Source organism: Rhinolophus sinicus, linkage group LG05 (genome assembly GCF_036562045.2).
Source record: "Rhinolophus sinicus isolate RSC01 linkage group LG05, ASM3656204v1, whole genome shotgun sequence".
Classification (NCBI taxonomy): domain Eukaryota; kingdom Metazoa; phylum Chordata; class Mammalia; order Chiroptera; family Rhinolophidae; genus Rhinolophus; species Rhinolophus sinicus.
The window spans coordinates 146,227,482-146,246,299 of NC_133755.1; the positions used below are offsets into that span (position 1 = coordinate 146,227,482).

The following is an 18,818-nucleotide window of genomic DNA, read 5'->3' on the forward strand; positions in this document are numbered from 1 at the left end:
CATGTAACTAGACAGTTTTCTCCCTCAGGAATTCTAAAACGTAGCATCGAATGCCCAGCCGGTCAGGGAAAAGGTGATCTGTCAGAGCTAACATCTAGAATTCACCTCTCAAGGTTCCAGGAAGCAAGAGTGCTGCTCAGTCCCTGCTAACCACAGTTACTTCTGATTATTAACTAATCTGACTAGTAATCTGACATGTGTAATACATATAATCCCACTTCTGCTACTCTTCTACTCTCTACCTTTGTGTCTTTAGCATCAACTTTCTGAGAGAAAACACAAAAGGATGGAAGATGATTAACAGAATGGGTAAAAGAGCATGATAGAAAAAGACAAATTAAGCCACTTTAAAACAGCTAAAACTAATAGCTGATTGCCTGTGGCATATTTGGCTATAAAATCCTAAACCTCAACTACCACATGGAAGTCAAGGGAGAGCATTTAGGTCAAATCTTTTAATTCTTGCGAATACATACATCCAGAGCAGTTTTTGTAATGAGGAATCTACAACTGGTTAACTCAGACCTGGTATTATAGTTTGTCAAAGTTCTTCCTAGTCCCCAAAAAAGTTCCATCTAAATTTAGCCTGAATTCTAGTGCCTTTACCTTAAGAAAACCTAGAGTGTAATTCTCTAGATCACAGGTGGGTGGAGAACTACAACCACAGAAGCAAATACACTAAATCCTAGACTTACAGGCATTTTCTAATGGCACTACATTAAAGAAGCATTAAGAAAGAAATAGATGAACAGCACCCCTCTTCCCCACGCCCCTGAAGGCAACCTCTGTATCTCAGTTCATCATGGAATAGGATTCTTGGAATATATATTTTAGAAGAGGACTCTTTCCTATTTATAAAATTACAGTCTGTTTTCAATCAATTTTAGAAACATTTGACAAGGCATGGGAAATACAAATATCTTTTGATATTAACTTTTCCTATTTTCCTTACCACCAAGCAGATTTAAAATTACAAGGTTGAATACAGTAGTTTGGGGAGGAGGGGATTAAATAAAAAAGCTAGAAAAAGAGGAGATTAAAACATATTTGTGGCCAGGAAAGAATACCTTCGCCTCTCTGTATTAATCAGTTTTTTATTAAATAAATCCTACTTTGAATCTGTCATGAAATAACTTAAGAATAAAAATAGTATTATAGATCAAAAGCTTTCTATTATTTTAGGTTGAATCATGTTAAGACGAAATTCAGCCAAAATAGTTTTCAGGAAATCTTTAAGAATATAATGTTGCAATAAAAGGGAGTAAACTTTTAGAACATTAACTGGTGTTGTTTCCAAATCTAATCCTCCAGGCATAAACTACAAAGTTAATAAAGAGCAGATTAAAACCAACCAAGAACAAATTATTAATTCTGTTTTCCATTTCACTCTTCAATTCTTGTTTTAAATGCATTAGGAATCTCTGCGGCCATCGTAGTTAAAGCCGCAGCAGCTCTAATATTCAACGGATCTTATCACAAAGGGTATAGACACTTCCTAAATGAAAGCACCATATGCCTAATTATTGAGCTAAATTTATACCCGCAGCTATCTCTGAATGAAACATTTTCAGCTCACAAAATATTTCTTTCTATGCCCTTAAGATATTTCTCCAGATTTCATTCTCCTCTGCTTACCCTTCCTCCCTTGTCCACCAAATCTGAGCATTTGAATGACAGCAGTAAGGAAGCCAGAGGAAACTGGACACTGATGAATGGACACCCTCTCCCTGGTTTTCCTAAGGATGAGCATCACTTCTTTGAGATAACAACTGAAACAAGGCAAAAGAATGCTTACTTTCCTGCCACAGGAAGTAGGGATTTTGGCAACAATTAAGGATGGTGGTAGCAGCAACAAAAACTATCCGTTCACACAGCAATACTGCAGCCAAAACTTTCTTTTCTTTCCTGGAAATGCCTTCTCAAATCCAGTTACTTATCACCAACCCGTTTTCTTAAGAAAACTGCAAGCTTACTGTTTCAGCCAATCCCTAGTTGCTAATAAGTAAATACTGATTATTGGATAACGCTACATGCCAGGCATTGTGCTGAGTCAGTCACATACATTTTCTACTTTAAGTCTTACAACAACTCTACAAAAGAGAATTAGCACCATTTTACAGATGTGGTAAGAGAGGCTCAGAAGGAATTTCCATTCTGCTGCATTGCCTCACAGTCTGACTAGAATTTTTGTGATATACTTAAATTGTTTCTCATTTTGGTTATACGACGTGTGACAATTAAGTTCGCGAACTTGTTGCAATGATGTTGCTTTTTTTTTATATCAGAGGGATTATTCATTATGAATGTGTACCAACTGGACAGTTAACCAAATTTACTATTTGTAAGTGCTGAAAAGGTTGCGTGAAAAAGTGAGATGACCTGAACTTTCTGCCAACAATTCATGGCTCTTGCATCACGACAACGCACCAGCTCACATGGCACTGTCTGTGAGGGAGTTTTTAGCCAGTAAATAACTGTATTGGAACACCCTCCCTATTCACCTGATCTGGCCCCCAGTGACTTCTTTCTTTACCTGAAGATAAAGGAAATATTGAAAGGAAGACATTTTGATGACATTCAGGGCATCAAAGGTAATACAACGCCAGCTCTGATGGCCATTCCAGGAAAAGAGTTCCAAAATTGCTTTGAAGGGTGGACTAGGCGCTGGTGTCAGTGCATAGCTTCCCAGGGGGAGTACTTCGAAGGTGACCATAGTGATATTCAGCAATGAGGTATGTAGCACTTTTTCTAGGATGAGTTCGCAAACTTAATTGTCCTACCTTGTATTTAAGACAAACTGCCTTCCACTTTTAAATTCTGGGCCATGAACCTATGGGATAGAAAAAAATGTCTCCACACTTACGGGATCTAGTTGGAAGATAACATATACACAGGAAATTATCAAAACACACACAGGCCAAGGATAGAAATAAATGCCACTGGGATTTGGAGAAGAGAGAGATGAGTAAAGGTTGGGAATGAGAAAACTCCATGGAGGACATGGAGTTTGAGCCAGTAAGAAGATACTGTATTTGAGAGGCATAAAGTAAACAAGGCAAAGCTGTAAAATATGTGTGTTTTGGAGACAGTAACTATGCAAGTTAGCTAAAGCACAGAGTCCCTCCTAATTCAAGAGACATACTCAAGAAACAAAGTGAGGCAGATTTGTAGAACACTGGTTGTCAGCCTAAGAAGTTGGGACTTCATTCGAGAGCCATGTTTTTTAAACTTTAGTCATTGTACCAGTAGCATCTGTATCACCCATGAACGTGTTAAAAATGCAAGTTCTGTGGCCCACACAGACCAACTGAATCAGAAAATTTGGGGGCTGAAACCAGCAATGATTTTTTGAATCGCTCACTACTCTATAGGAAATGGAGGCTCTGTATCGATAAAACCGGGCAACAGAAGAGAAGTGCTATTTTAAGATTAATCTAATAGTGAGATGCAGAATGAGTTGGAAAAGGGACCATTTATAAATTCATAAAATTCATAGAGCCTGGACCATATGATTATTTATTTGAGACAGTCCTTTTCAGAAGATATAATATTAAATAAATTAGGAAAAAGAAGACCAAAGTTCTTTCTCAAAATATCATACCATCTTATAGGGAAAATTTTTTATTAAATTATAATTTCTCTTGTGGAAAATAACACCTAACCTATGACTTTTCATTTCAGTGTAACACTGTAAGCATTACTTACAAAAACACCATTGTCCCTCAAAACTTTCTGCTGGGATAAGGAAAAAAACACACAAATTCAACCTTTAATTAGGTACATCATGTGTAAAATTGAAATACAAAAAGACAACTGTTATTAAATGTAGTCCACAACGCTAGATAAAAATAGACAGAAATGAAAGAGGACTTTACCTAAATTAAAATCACACACAGTAGTCCCCTTATCCATGGTGGATATGTTCTAAGATCCACAGTGGATGGATCCCTGAAACTTCAGATAGTACCAAACCCTATACAGTATACTGTTTTTTCCTACACATATGTACCTATGATAAAGTTTAATTTATAAATTAATCATGGTAAGAGATTAACAATAACTAATAATATAATAGAACAATTAGAACAATATGCTGTAGTGAAAGTTATGTGAATGTGGTCTTCTCATACTGTACTCACCCGTCTTGTGATGATATGAGATGATAAAATACCTATGTGATGAGATGAAGTGAGGTGAATAACAGAGACACGATGACGAAGCATTAGGCTACTACTTACCTTCTCATGATAAGGGTTACTTGAACACAAGCACCTTCATTGGGGGAAAGTCGATCTGCTAACTCAGTCGGCTACCAGGTGGCTAATGGGTGGGGAGCATATACATGTGTGGAGATGCTGGACAAAGGGAAAATTCACATCCCACTCGGGATGGCATGAGATTTCATTCTGCTGCTCAGAACAGCATGTAATTTAAAACTTGTGAATTGTTTATTTCTGAAATTTTCCATTTAATATTTTCGGACTGTGGTTGACCGCAGGTAACTGAAACCGTGGAAAGCAAAACCACAGATAAGGATGGAAATATAGAAGCAGACAAGCTTCTAAACGAAACAGAACTTTTATATTCAAGTAAGTGTAGACCTTCAAAGGAAATCTCACAAGTATCTACATTTATTTCAGTGGTGTTGCATCTGCTCAAAAGATTTTTTGTGAATCACCTTCACAGTCAGTTTACAAGTCATATAAGAAAATGAACACAGTTTTGCATTTTATAAGTCATTCTAAAAACAACTTTAAAACTGGAAAATGTGTTTCCTACATGGATTACTCTCTTTATTCACTAGATCTGGCTCTGAATCGCTTTTAACTGTTATAAAAAAATCAAGTCTCCCCTCAAAAGACAAGGTCTTGGAGCCCATGAGGATAGGTGAAAGGGGTTCTAAAGATGAGAGGATACCACTTTTGGATTTTGTGATTATATGTCTAAAGGTGGGAGAATGTCATACTTAACCTGAGTAACTCCTCTTGGTATGTTTGTTTTAAAAAAGACATTCATTCAACAAATATTTACTGGGTCATATCATGGGCAAGGCTAGCTTATCTGGTGGATGAATAAGGAAGAAGCTCTTCCTCCGGCTCTCAACATGGTAATTCTGGAACAGATTCACGGCTATAAAGAGCCAATGTCATGGGGATTCTGTACTCTTGGAGCAGGAAAAACAGAAGTACTAACCTATGTTATAGTTTTATCTTATTACACTTAATTAATCATGCTTTTTATTCACCCTAACTGCTAAAGCAGCTTTCACCAGTATTTAATAAATCATCTTCATTTTTTATGTCCTCAAATTACCTCCCCCCCCTTTCATTAAGCTACTGAGTTCTTTATCATGCAGTCAGAGATAAGTAACGCCTAAGTGGATTAAATAATAAAGATTAACAAAAATGCTTAATATGAATGAATGTACACAAATTACTAACATATGCCATTTATAAAATATGCTTTTTACTACATAAAGTTCCTTTTACACGCAATAAGAATGCCTTATAAAATTGCTGACTTATGCTAATAACTCCTGAAAACACAATATGAACTGTTGAGGCATTTCTATTCATTCATTCATTATGAGATGAAAACATGTAGTTGACATTATAACATTTTACAATGCCAGTTGACTACAAAAATAACATGTCACAGAGAACAGCATCCTAAATATTCTAAAATTACTGTCATCTCAAACCACAATTTATAAAAATAATATAGTGTATTTATTCCAATCATTATTCACCATGTTAATGCAGTCTCGAAAACAAATTTAAACCCTTCTGGCGTTCAGCAGACTTTTGTGAACTAACAAGGTCAGAATATAAATAAATTTTGAAATGTGCAGCTCTTCACTATCTTAAAAAAGCAGGACTAAAAACACATTATTACAAGGAATCAGCAAAAAATAAAATAAAAAATAAAAAGCTCAAACTTCATAAACAAACCATGCTTTTCTTCTAAAATAAAATACTTTTAGACGAAATGCACATTTATCCTATTTAAAACACTAAAGGCCTCTAACGTACGAAAGAAGTAAACATAAAGATGCGCCCTTCAAACATAAAGATGCACACAGTTATTGCCATGAAATCTTATGAACGATTTCCTTTTGGTTAATTTTTCTCCTTTAAAAATTCAGCTTTGTAAGACTTGCCATTTTCTGGCATCACTAAAATCACTTCTGAAATTCTATTTAGACTATTTTTGATTGTCAACTATGATCTTAAAATATTAAAGACAGCATCCTGATGAATTCGAAGAGAAAGCTCTCTCCCTGCTTCCCCAGATATCAAAGATGCCATACCTTCCTCCAACACCTGATGCAAAAGCCCAACTATAACTTAACAGTGAAGATGAGCCAATGGAAGCTAGCTGGGTCTCAGCTGAAGTAAAGCAAGCTCTTCCAAGGTGCTTGGTCAGTAACCCCCTTTATCCATGGTTTCCGTTACCCATGGTTAACCACAGTTCAAAAATATTAAATAGAAAATTCCAGAAATAAACTATTCATAAGTTTTAAATTGCGTGCTGTTCTAAGTAGCATGATAAAATGTCTCACCTGCTCAGACCCTGGCATGAATCATCCCTTTGCCCAGGGTAACCAGATGGCTGTATTCGATCTCCGACCCCACCGTTAGTCACTTAGTAGCCCTCTGGGTTATTAGATCAACTGTTTCAAACTGTTTCCTATTGCAGTGCTTGTATTCAAATAACACTTATTTTACTTACTAATGGACCCAAAGCACAAGAGTAGTGATGCTGGCAATTCATATATACCAAAGGGAAGTTGTAAAATTCTTCCATTAAGTTAAAAGGTATGTATGTATAGGAAAAAACAAAGTATATATAGGGTTTGGTACTTATGTGTGGTTTCAGACATCCACTGGGGGTCTTGGAACGTATCCTCCGTGGATAAGGGGTGAATACTATGCGCCCATTAATAAAGAGTACTTTTTATCCTTGATGTCAACCCAAGGAAGGAGCAAATTTTGTGAGTTTTTGTAAATAAAATACTCTCCAGTGCCTTTCAGGACTTTGCCTCCTTTGAGAGTCCATGTCCCGCTACCCAGCTTGTTAGATCCACCTTCTCTGATACCCCACTTCACAGGCCTCCAAGTTCTGCCTTCTTCCCAGTCCTGCTCCTTTAAAAACTTCCCCCTTCTATACAACTCACAATGATTAAATGTAGCTAGTCATCCAACACAGTAGAAAATGCTGAAAGGCAAATTAAATATACAAGATACTGTTTCATCACCTATGGAATTAATAGATTCAACAGACTACATTTGTTGTGGGAGGTGGAAGTATACATTGTTTTTGAAAAGTAACCCCTCAAAATGTACTATGATCCTTTGACACATTCATTTCCCCTTTTAGGAACATAAGGGCAAATTCTACTATGGGGGTGGGGGCAACGAAAAATGAGATGAAAACTTAATGGACAAAGGTGTTTATCACAGCATTTTTTAAATAAAAACACAAACCTGGAAATTAATTGTTCAGGTCCAAGGAAATGGTGAAATAAACTATGAGGCTTCTTTTCATATAGTATGCTATCATACAATGGCACTTTAGAAGAAAATGAAAAAACATATAGGGTGGTTACAAATGCAGAAAGAAATAGACTATATGTTGGGGTGGGAAGTAGTGTTGACACTACTTGTAACTGAATGATAGAAGTGTGAAGAATATTTTTTTATTTTTTCTACTCCTCTGTACTTTCAAAATGTTCTTTCCTAAGCAAGCATTAATTTATAATGAAATAACGCAATGAAAGATACTTGCTTCTTCTACAAAGCTATTCTCACTCTTGCTAAGACAAATCTCAAAATATAACAATTTCTGCTGGGCAACTTTAGTGATGTACTTTGAACAGCATCCTTTCAGAAGCAATACATCAACAAAAGGGAGGCACTGATGGTTAATTTTAGGCAGTTGGGAATGAGATTTTGAGACTGAGAACACACTCTGGTGCTGCCTTAATCATTCCACAGGTCTGTCCATTTACATTATACCCTGACAGACAGAGATACAGTGAGGAAACACACTCTTTTGTAGTTCCAGCATATAATCTTATGAAAGAGAAACTAAGGTCAGACAGTCATGCCCAAACATCAGCTCAGGAAAGCGGGACATCACCCCGAGCATGGCCTCGAGCCCTGGCCTTCTCTCTTTTGACCCTTTTGTCCCTTAGAAGAATCAAGTGTTCTTCATAGGACTTTGAAAAGATAATTCGATGAAAAAGGATTTGGCAGATAAGGAGATTCCAGCAACAGCTCTTGGCCTCTGGAGGGCCTGAATTCACGTCTCAACTACAGTCATTCACAGGCTGTGTACATCAATTATTGCCACACCCTTTCTCATAAACTATTATTGGCCTGGGCAAACAGGCATCCCCCACCAGTGTCGCAACTAAGATAGCTTTATTGTGGAGTGTGCTGTTATTAAACCACCCCTGCAGAACTCGGCATCCTTCATCAGGTTTTGTCCCCTCACTTCAAGGCCTGTCCCATACTGATCACCCTCACGCTAATAACTGGAGGAAGAATAATCTAATGGAAGGCCCACATATAAACACATGAAAAAGTGCAAATGAACGTTAACAGAATGTGGCCTGAGTGTCATTCATTGTATGAAAGGATGTAGAGCAAGAGTGATCAGAAAGTAGTGGAAGGGGGGTGGGGGGTGGGGGGTGGGAGATGAGGGTAAGGGGGATCAAATATATGGTGATGGAAGGAGAACTGATTCTGGGTGATGAACACACAATGGGATTTATAGATGATGTAATACAGAATTGTACACCTGAAATCTATGTAATTTTACTAACAATTGTCACCCCAATAAATTTAATAAAATATATTAAAAAAAAAAAAAAAAAAAGTAGTGGAGCAAAGCAGAGCCTAAGCAGCTCTTAGGCTTTTGGTAAGCTTAAGAGCCAGGGAGACAAATGGACTGACAGGAAAAAGGAAGTGAGGGAGGCCTTCTAGTTACAAAAGTTAAATAAATACAAAGGATATGTGGGCTTTTAAATTTTATTATCTCTGTTCTGGATTAACTGAGGGACTGCGGGGGTTCTAAAGTACCTAAAGCAACTGTCAGAGTATTCATGACAGAAAAGAGGGTTACAACTTTTAAATGCTCTTTACACCTTAATCTCATTAGGTTTTCTTTCAGGTACCTAATGATCACAGAGGTCTTTATCAGGACTCAGTGGGAGGTGGGCAGTGCTGCTGCATCCTTCACAGCAAAGGAATTAGCCAGTATTGCTTTCTCAGGCAATACTTTACCCAGCAAAGATGTTTCATCTCCTGTAAGGATGGTCTTGGCGGGGCTTCTCTTTGCTGGTCTGCCACTCAGGGACGGGGAGGAGGAGGAGAGAGGGCCAGGCCAGCCAGCCTTCAAAGCATAAGTTCTCATTAGAGTCAAGCTATCACAGGCTTAGCAAGGTCTGGGCACTAAGAGGCAGTTCCCATCTCTGTCCTTAGTGCACTGGGGGAATCTCAGGAAGTCACACCTCACAGCCCTGTTTCTCATATGTAAAATGAGTACTGGGCTTCAGGATCTTTGAGGTCCTTCTGGGCCTAAAGCCCTAATAAGTCTAAATCCAAAGCTCTCAAAGGAGGCCAAAATCTTTGAGTTACACAGTACAACTGATTTATATGAATTTTGACTACCAGGTGATAGACTGAGCTCTGCTTATAAAATTGATCATAATTATATGTTTTTGCTAAGTCTGAAACCATCTTCTCACATTTCTCCAAAGACAGGACAGGTTTCAATGAACTTTACTCAATCTCTGTATTTGGGGGAATGATTTCAATGCATAAGAAGGTGACTCAAGAACTGTGATTATTCTGAAAGATAGTACATCAGTAACAAGCACATTTGACCGTGAGAGAGACAAATTCTTTAACACGTGTTTTGAAGGACAGAAGCTGAAGACGTATATAAAGACACCGAAAGTTTCTTTTGGAATTGGGCAGAAATGAGATCAGAGTTGACAGTAGTACGATAAAAATGCAGCTGCCTGGAAAGATCATCTTGATGAACTGGAAATGTATCTCTATAAGAATCAAACTTATTTGAACTGTTTTTGATAACTTTTTGAAACTTCATCACCCACTTCCTTGGTTTATACGAAACAGTTTAATCTCAGCTTGATGGTTTCAGCTAGTGACTAATAACAGTAATAATAGCAAATGATATTTATCATATACTCACTGCATGCCTGATACAATTTAAGTGCTTTGTGTGGACCATCACATTTAAGCCTTCTGATCCAAAAAAGTGAGTCCTATTATTACTCCTGTTTTACAAATGAGAAAACTGAAGCTCTGAACGATGAAAAAAACTTAAGGTCACAAAGCTAGTAAATGGAAGAGGCCAAATTCAGACATAGGTCATCTGACTCCAGAACCAACTCTTTTCACCATCACATTGTTAAGAATAGGTGGAGCAGGGAAAGGGCATCCAGAGAATCTCCAGGACCTACTTGGGTGAAGATAACAGTGTGCTCTCCCACCGACAGACGGGTGGAGAGATGGGCGGAAAAGGTGAAGGGAGTTAAGAAGTACAAACTGCCAGTTATAGAATAAGCCAAGGGGATATAAAATGTAGCCTAGAGGATACAGTCAATAATATCATGATAATTATGTATGGTGACAGATGTGTGCTAGACTTATCATGGTGATCACTTCGTGAGGTTTATAAGTGTCTAACCACTGTTGTACACCTGATCACCATGATAAGTATGTCAACTGTAATTGAAAAATAAATTAACAATGAAAAAGCACGCACATGTATAGTTTGTAAGAGCCCCCGCATTGTCACAACCCTTTTCTCCAAGCCAACTCTCCTCCCTTCTTTTCTTCCTTCATTTTTTTCCTCACCTCTCACTGTAAAGAATGTCCAACTGAATAATTGCAAATGCCTCTGATTCCTGCAGAGATGTTTATAAAGAGAAAAAAAAAGGGTCATATCAAACTTTCTCTGGGCAGCTTTAAAAAGAAGAAATGTCCTAAATCATGCCACTAGTAAGATTGAAAAAAAAATTCCTATAGTTAATGTAACTTAACTAATAAGTCAAATTTATAATTCTGCAGAATTATACTGTGTGTGTTTTGTACTCATTCTACATTAGGGTCTGCAAATAATTAATATGGACAATCAATTTATATACTTCTTTGGCATTTTATTTAGGAGGCAAGCCATGTAAGGATAGTGAACAACACTCACCAAGGATCGAGCTTCCATTCTCAACTCAACTCTGCCACTAACTGGCAATGTGATTTCCAGAACATTCTTTGTGCTTCAGTGGCCTCTACTGTAAAATGAACAGGCTGAACTAACTCTAATTGTACCCATACAGATACAATAATTTATTACTTAGAGTACGTTTACTTTTAAAATTTTAAAGTAATAATTTATGACTTAGAATATATATTTACTTTCAAAAATTAGTTTTTAAAAGTAAACATATGGCATATTGTTGGTAACAGAAAAAATAATTTGCAGTTTATGTAAAGGACCTTTAAAGAGACTTAAGAATGAGGGGTGAGAGGTGGGGGTTTAGAGGTAGTTCAATAAACAAGGCACGAGGCTAAGAACACTGAGGGAAAAATCAAGACTTAGTTTCCCCAAAGAAAGAATCTCTTCCTTAAACTATCAAATACTGGTTTCTCCTTTATCATTTTTGTCTGCTTATGGGAAAGACATTTCATACTCTCTCTGGACCCCACAGGGTAGCTGCTCCTATTTTGACCAATCAGAACTCATCTTTGACAAACACATACATTTTTATGATTCTGTAGGTTATAAAGAACTTCAAAGGCTACAGGTTCTCTACTGGGCAAGGGAATATAAGCAGGCTGCAGCACAGTTCTGACCTAACCACGTACAGGCATAACCTGTTTTATTGCATTTCACTCTATTGCTATTCACAGATGTTGCATTTATTTTTTACAAATTGAAGGTAAGACCCTCCACCCGCAAAAAGACTACAACTCGCTTTATTGTGGTGGTCTGGAACTGACACTGCACCACCGCCGAGGCATGCCTGTATACTTAGTCCTCATCACTCACAAGGAACTGTAGTATTCCTCCCCTGTGACCTTGAGACACAGGCTTTAAACTCTTTAATACAGAATTTGTACTACCATAAGTTATGAAATAATTCAATACAAATATGTAAGTTCTCCACTGAATTCCAACAAATTCAGATCTTATACAAGGTCCTTTTACACATACTAGGATATGTGTAAAATACTATGGATACTATACTTGAATACTTGAAATACTAGGATAAATTTCTCATGATGGTTTAGTTTATTAGCTCACCTAATACAGATGCATTGACTCAAAACTGCATTTTTTTTTACAGACGCATTGATGCAAAAGTGCATTTTTTAACCTCTTTTCATACCTTTAATTAGGTTCTAAGTCATAAATGCAGCTCCTTTATGTGAATCTTAAGTTACCTAATAAGGGGAAGACAGAATACTTCTCTCAGACAAATTATCAATAGCTTATAGAAAATTAAACTGAATATCATTGATTATCCATTAATAATCTTTTCTTGCTTTTGTATATTAATGTTCAAGAGTCAGCATCTACTTCAGTACTTACACTATTGAAATCTTAATTTATTCAACTACTTGTTAAAGAGAGACACTTTACAGTCCATGACCTACCTGATCTGAGGAAGGTCCTAAGAGTGGGGAAATCTTGCATTTGCCCATGTTCAGTGGGTATGTGTCAAGAAAGGTGAGCAGAACAGGCAAGGCAATAACCCAAGGGTATCCAAGCTCCTTTAGGTCTTCAAATTGTGGTTTTTATTATTTTGCAACTATTTTCCACACCTGAACTATGCATACAAATAAATTGGAAAGTTTCAAAATAAAAGTATTTTGTTTTAATCTGTTAAGGTAGATTAGTCTTACATCTGATCTTTAATAAAAGGTTAATTGTCAATAGTTAACATAAATTATAGACTCAAGAACAACCTAACGCTAGTGTAAGGCATAAAAATGTATTTTAGCTATTAGTCATCAACATGAAAATTTTCTTTAAACTTATGATTATATAAATAGCTCTGGGATAAAGAACTAAAGCCTGTTTTGAGAAACCTAGAGAAGCCAACAGTGATTCCACAACTACCTAGTCTAACGCCTTACCTGACAGACTCAAAGCTGGATGTCCGACCCCACCTCCACCCCATTTAGGTTGGTGGGGACTTCAGTCTGAGAAGGGAGGAATCCCCTCTGACAATTTGACTGTCTTCAGCCCCTATTACTCAGGGAGTCCCATAATTCCAGAAAATGAAAAAAAAAAAAAAAAGATTAGGGTGCTAATCCTAAAGGAGGACAGTGCAAGTCTTTTGTGTAGGCAAAATAATAATAATAATAATAATGATAAAATTCTAATTTTAAAAAAGGGTTGGGGTCGAAGGGGAAATGGACAATTTTTCTAAAAATTCCATGGTGCTATTTTAACTTCTGTGCTTCATTATGCTAACATTACTTTGTAAGGCTAAGGCAAACTTGGGTACAATTTTTAAAAGATCAAACTCATAAAAATATGTACTACATATATATTATAAATTTCAGGAAAATTCCAGAGTTTATTTACAGATTTCATGGAGGGGGGGGCTTAATTTCAATTTTAAGTTCTACATCAAGATTTACCATTCATCAAATAAGTACTGAAAAGCAGGTAATGTCTTTTATTATAAAGGGAGCTAGGCAACGTCCTATTTACAATTACAGACTGTCTCCCCTAGGCCCAAATTTGTTAAAAATTTACCACAGTACCAGTAACACAACTGTGTTGGCAATGTAAAAATAGTGTTGGCTATCTTTAAACCAAATTTACAAAAGTTTGGCTCAGAAATTACTGTCCAAGCTCCCAACATGTTAGACTTGCCTATATCTTCTAAATTTTAACTGCAGAGCTATTAGTACATTCAGGGATGATAAAGAACCTAAGTATATAAAAATAACTAGAAAATATAGGAACAATAAAGATCAAAACTAAGGCATGAGCCACTGGTCCATGGTGGTGCCTGAAACTGAATCTAAATGTTTCAAGTCCAGGGATTATCCTACTGAAGTGGGCAAGCACTCCTTCCTCTCTAAAAAGAAACATTGACAGTCCAGTTTTGGAATCACATAAGTTACCTTTTCTTTCTTTTGGTTTACAAAGGAACATATCTGTCTGAACTCATCTGATGAAGAACCAAAATCCATTTCTTCCCATAAGCCTTTGACTGAATACTGAAGCCAATTGTGTTTACTTTTTGGGGAGGGGAGGGGGGAGGTTCTTACTACCACATGGAATTAAAGACCACATTGGGTTCCAGTACTTTATGTAAGACTGGGCAATTTCAATATATCTAGATACTAAGATGTTAGCACCACACAGACACAGAAGGCTACATGAATTTCCTTTACATGGTTAATTAAGACCTTTTGATTTAGCAACGCATATAACATGGATCTAATAGGAACAGATACCCATACTATTGATGTGCTGTCCTGAATTGACTGCTACTGTCCCACTACTTCAGTTCTAAAGGCACTTTTAATCACTATTGGTCAGTACCAACAGCTTTTTAATAACCACGCATCGTTATTATTTAAAATAATTTCCTTGGACAACAGTGAGCTGCACTACTGGCAGTCATAGGAATTTAGGGGCATGATACATGTGAATTACACGGCTTCAAACTTAAGGAAAATATAAGCAGATACAGACTTGGATGTAATTTACCTATGGGTTTTGATTGTATATATTTTAAGCAGGCTGGGAGGTGAAGAGGGGAGGGAGATGGTTGGCAAGAACTAGAGCTTTTATCCATCTTCCTGGTTTGATAGCCCTGACAGAATTCCATGGTGAAGGGCAACTGCTAGACAGAAGTTGTCAGAGGGAGTAAAATCCATTCCCTCAAGTCTGAGAGGCTTCCATGCCTGAGAAAGGGTCTCAGAGCAGACAGGCTGATGCGATGTGGAAGGAACTATCTGCATAGGAGGGATGGAGGCATTCTAGAATATCTAGGATCAACTGAAATGGGCTCAACTCGACTTTAACTTGCCCAATTACAGCTTAACCAAATTCATCTGGTCTTACAGTAAAGTCACAAATCCTATGACAAAAGGGCTGCTTCTATTCTGTAGTCACTCAAGCTAAATATTTCTTCACCACCTCAAAATTCTGTTTACTGTCTGAAAATGGGGGAATCAGGAAGCCCCTTCTCCTGATTTACCTACTCAATGTCAAAACACAAAATGTATTTTCACAGAGACTGCGAAATTTTTTAAAATGACAAAAATATCGCTTCCATTCATAATGTATTTTAGAAATCTGAATCAAGATTTGGGATGAAATGTTTTTAATATGGTTTCTACAGCTCTTGGACTGTATAAAAATCATGTTGGCACAATTTCACATAGGAGAGTAGCTGTGGAAGGAAGCACGTCCAGAGAGCCTGGTGATAGGTAACTGGAAGGAAGTTACAGGCTTCAAGTGATGACTCCAGCACTGACTGGTTCTGGAGCTCTAGGCCCTTCAACTTTCATCTTTAAAATGACAGTTGGAAATTATTTTAAGGTCTTCAGCTTTAAGCCAGTCATGAACTAACCACATGTTACAAGTTCTAACTGAAAATTACGAGAAAGAAATTACAAAAGACTTATCAAAGTCCATGTTTGTCCTAGATTAAGTTTGTCGTCATTAGGTCATCATTGTGGAGGCAAACTTGTTGCATCACATGGAACACTTTTTTTCTGACTACACTAGATATACAGGAGGCAGTAGACTGGCTTTTTCAATTTTTCAGTTTGTTTTTAAGTAAACACTGTGCCCCCTATGATAGCAAGTTTCACCTTTATAGTCTGTAAGTACACACAGGATGCCACTTGGCAGAATGGGGCCACATGTCTGAACGCTGGGGTGTGCTGGCTTGCTGTTAGAATCTTTTTATTATGCATGATTGATGCTTTGCGTTTACATTCAAGATTGATTTCAAAGCCATGTCCAAGTCTTATCTGAGGCTGTTTGGGACCGTCACTGTCACTGTTCTCAGGAACAATGAAACGTGTATCAGCCAGTGAAAGAGGAAGTTTGCACACTATGTGCCCATGTATTGCATGCCTACCTCGCGTGGCTTATGTTCACCCACACATGCAAGTTAGAAGCAACGGGATTCAACCTCAGATGGTAATTGGCTACATCTGCTATGATAGTGAAAAAAGGAAAACGAAAGAGCCTTTGATACTGCACCTGGTGTAGGTGCAGTGTCCCCTTACATTGTAATATTACAATCTTAAGAGTTTCAAAGATTTATCGTTTCTCCCTGAAAACAACGGCGGTCGGGAGGGATTTCTACCATGGTGCACTCACCTCTTTGATCTTTGCCCTCTTCTCTCGGATGGCTGCGTCGGCAGGCTCCCGACCAACCGCTCCGATGGGGGGCACGAAATCCACCGGGGGGAGCCCCCCGAACATCGCCTTGTCACGCAGCTGATCCTGGGCCACCTTTTCCTTCTCCAGCAGTATGTCTCTTTGGATCTCCTCCGGCAGCTTCTGCAGGGTCTCCTTGGCTTCCCTGAGAGCCCGCTCGTGGTTTTCACGGATTCTGGCCAAGTTATCTTCCAGGGCGGCGGCAGGGTCTCCCGGCGCTTCCTCATCACCTCGCCGGGCTCGCCCTTCTGCCGAGTCCTCGGGGCGCCCCCCGGGCCCGGGCTTGTGGTCAACGGCGGACTGCAGGGCGGGGCTGGAGTGGAACAGGACCCCGCTGAGCAGCTTGGAGGAGTCAGGCAGGAAGAAGATCGCTCCGAAGCAGAGCGTGATGAAGGCGCTGAACACCAGCAGCAACACGAACTTCTCCGTCAGACGGAAGGCGGCGGGGCCCGACCCCTTCCTGCCACCGCCTCCACCGCCGCCGAGACCCCCGCCCAGGCCGCCGCCCGCAGGGCTGCTGAAGAGCGGCAATAGGCCCCCTACCGGCATCGCTCCCGCTGCTGTGGTTGCCCGGCTGCCCGCTGTCCAGTGGCCCTGCGCCGCGCCGCTCAGCAGCCAAACTTCGCCGCCGCACGGCGTCAGCGGTTGCGGGGCTGAGTCCTGTGCATCCAGGCCGCCCAAACCCCTCGGCTGGGCTGCAGGTATCCCCTGGGGAAACAGCTCCCCGCTGGGTCTTCCTGGGGCGGCTCCTTTGGCAAACAAGTACGCGCGACAGACCGCTGGATGCAGTCCCTGCGGGGAGAGAAACAGTAAAGCGCAGTATTTACGATGATGGTGATAAAGTTTCCAGCGGGTCAACTCCCTGCGACGGCCGTGCAAGCCGCTAGGACAGCTCCCTCTGCGCGGAGACGGGAGTCCGACTCCGGGCAACGCCCTCGGAGTCCACTCTTTAAACTTGGGGTGAAGTTTTCGGGTCCCAGGGAGCGGGGTGTCCCGCGCACACCTGGAACAGGGCCGCGTGAGGGCACCTCCTGGAGAGGGCAGCGCACCTCGCGGCAGGAGGGGCGCAATGTGGGGAGGGGGCTCGTCAACTTCGCCCACTCCCCATGTCGGAGCTAGACTAGCTGTCTCTGTTACCCAGGCAGCGGTGAGTGTGCAGCGTGGCAGCCCCGCAGCCTGGTGCGCGGCTCGGCTGGGTGAGCGCGCCGACCCGCGGGCGAGTGGGAGTGAGCAAGCTAGCACGGTGCCCTCCGCCGCGGCCCCGCGAGCACTAACACCACTGCCGGTCTTTGAGCGGTCGGAAACGGGGGCGGTGACGCGTCCGGAGAATGATGGCATGGCCGGGCCAATCAAGCGCTGCTCAGGGTCCCTCGGGGGCGGAGCTGAGGCGGGGAGGTTGCCGCGCGGGGCGGGGAGTTTACGGGAAGCGCTGCCTCGCGGGGGCCCCGGCGGAGGGCAGGAAGGTCGTGGGTCCCGGAGGCGCGAGGCTGGCGGAGTGGTAGCGGGGAGGGCTGTCAGAACCGCGGTGGAGTCCCAGGGCGCTAGGCAGCGGGCGGGGTTCGTGGTCGGGGAGTTAATCCTGCGCTGGCCTCTGGCCCGGGTCCGGCAGGAGGGTGGTTGTTCTTGAGTTGCTGGGGAGGCGCCTGAGCTGACGCTGGACCTCCCTGTAGCCCACTCGACCCGTGCGGTGCCAAGTGGTGCTTGCCCCGAGGGGGTCCCGAGAAGGGCAGGGTCTCCAAGAGAATCGCCGGACACTGAGTCCTTCGGAAGCGTGTCTTCAATAATTACCCTCTTTTTGCCCAAGGCAAGGATTCCCCGGTGCCCCGCAGCATTAAACCAAAAGTCCCTAGGTGAGAAGCTGTGATCCGGGTAGCTTTTGAGCTCTCTGGTCTAACACCCTAAGTCTCTTAGTTTTATGGTTGGTTGTTTAGGATTGTTCCTGTGCATCCTCTCCCACTTAAAAAAAAAAAAAAAAAAATGTGTGCCTCCTCCACCCACTCCCACTTTCAAAATTCATTTACCTCATAGAAGTTGTTCACATTTTCCATTTAAAGAAGACAGTTTTATGTTGCCACAGCTTCAAGTAATAAATTTGAATATTGTGTTGAAATTAAGTCTTGGATTTGACTGCTTCCATAGAAGTAAGGACTTGGTCCAATAGAGACTGTTTTCGAAACAGTCTTACAATTTTCCGAAATGTGTTTGTAATTCCCGTGCAAATAATTACTCAGCAAATAAAAGGTTATCAGAGAGGAAAAAGTTGTCTGACTTCCTATTTCTGAAACCAAGTTTGTAGCAGGCTTATCCTATCTCTCACCCTTCTCTGGAAAGGTGATTTTAGGTCTAATTCTGCTTGTTGT

At 40.3% G+C, this 18,818-nt stretch overlaps 1 protein-coding gene across 2 annotated transcripts in view; it reads right to left on the reverse strand.

Moving 5' to 3' along the window:
- The window catches only part of MAN1A1 (mannosidase alpha class 1A member 1), a 156,212-nt gene extending 137,906 nt beyond the window's left edge, over positions 1-18,306 (reverse strand). Inside the window, exons 1-2 of one of the 2 annotated variants that reach the window (XM_074333505.1) lie at positions 17,596-17,826; positions 16,399-17,250 (exon numbers count right to left, since the gene is read on the reverse strand). In XM_074333505.1, coding sequence (XP_074189606.1) covers positions 16,399-17,250; positions 17,596-17,796 — 1,053 coding nt within the window. In that variant the 5' untranslated portion in view covers positions 17,797-17,826. Of the gene's footprint in view, positions 1-16,398 lie in introns of both variants that reach the window. The other variant, XM_019740975.2, reaches the window with a different exon arrangement.
- Between the last annotated feature and the right edge of the window lie 512 nt (positions 18,307-18,818).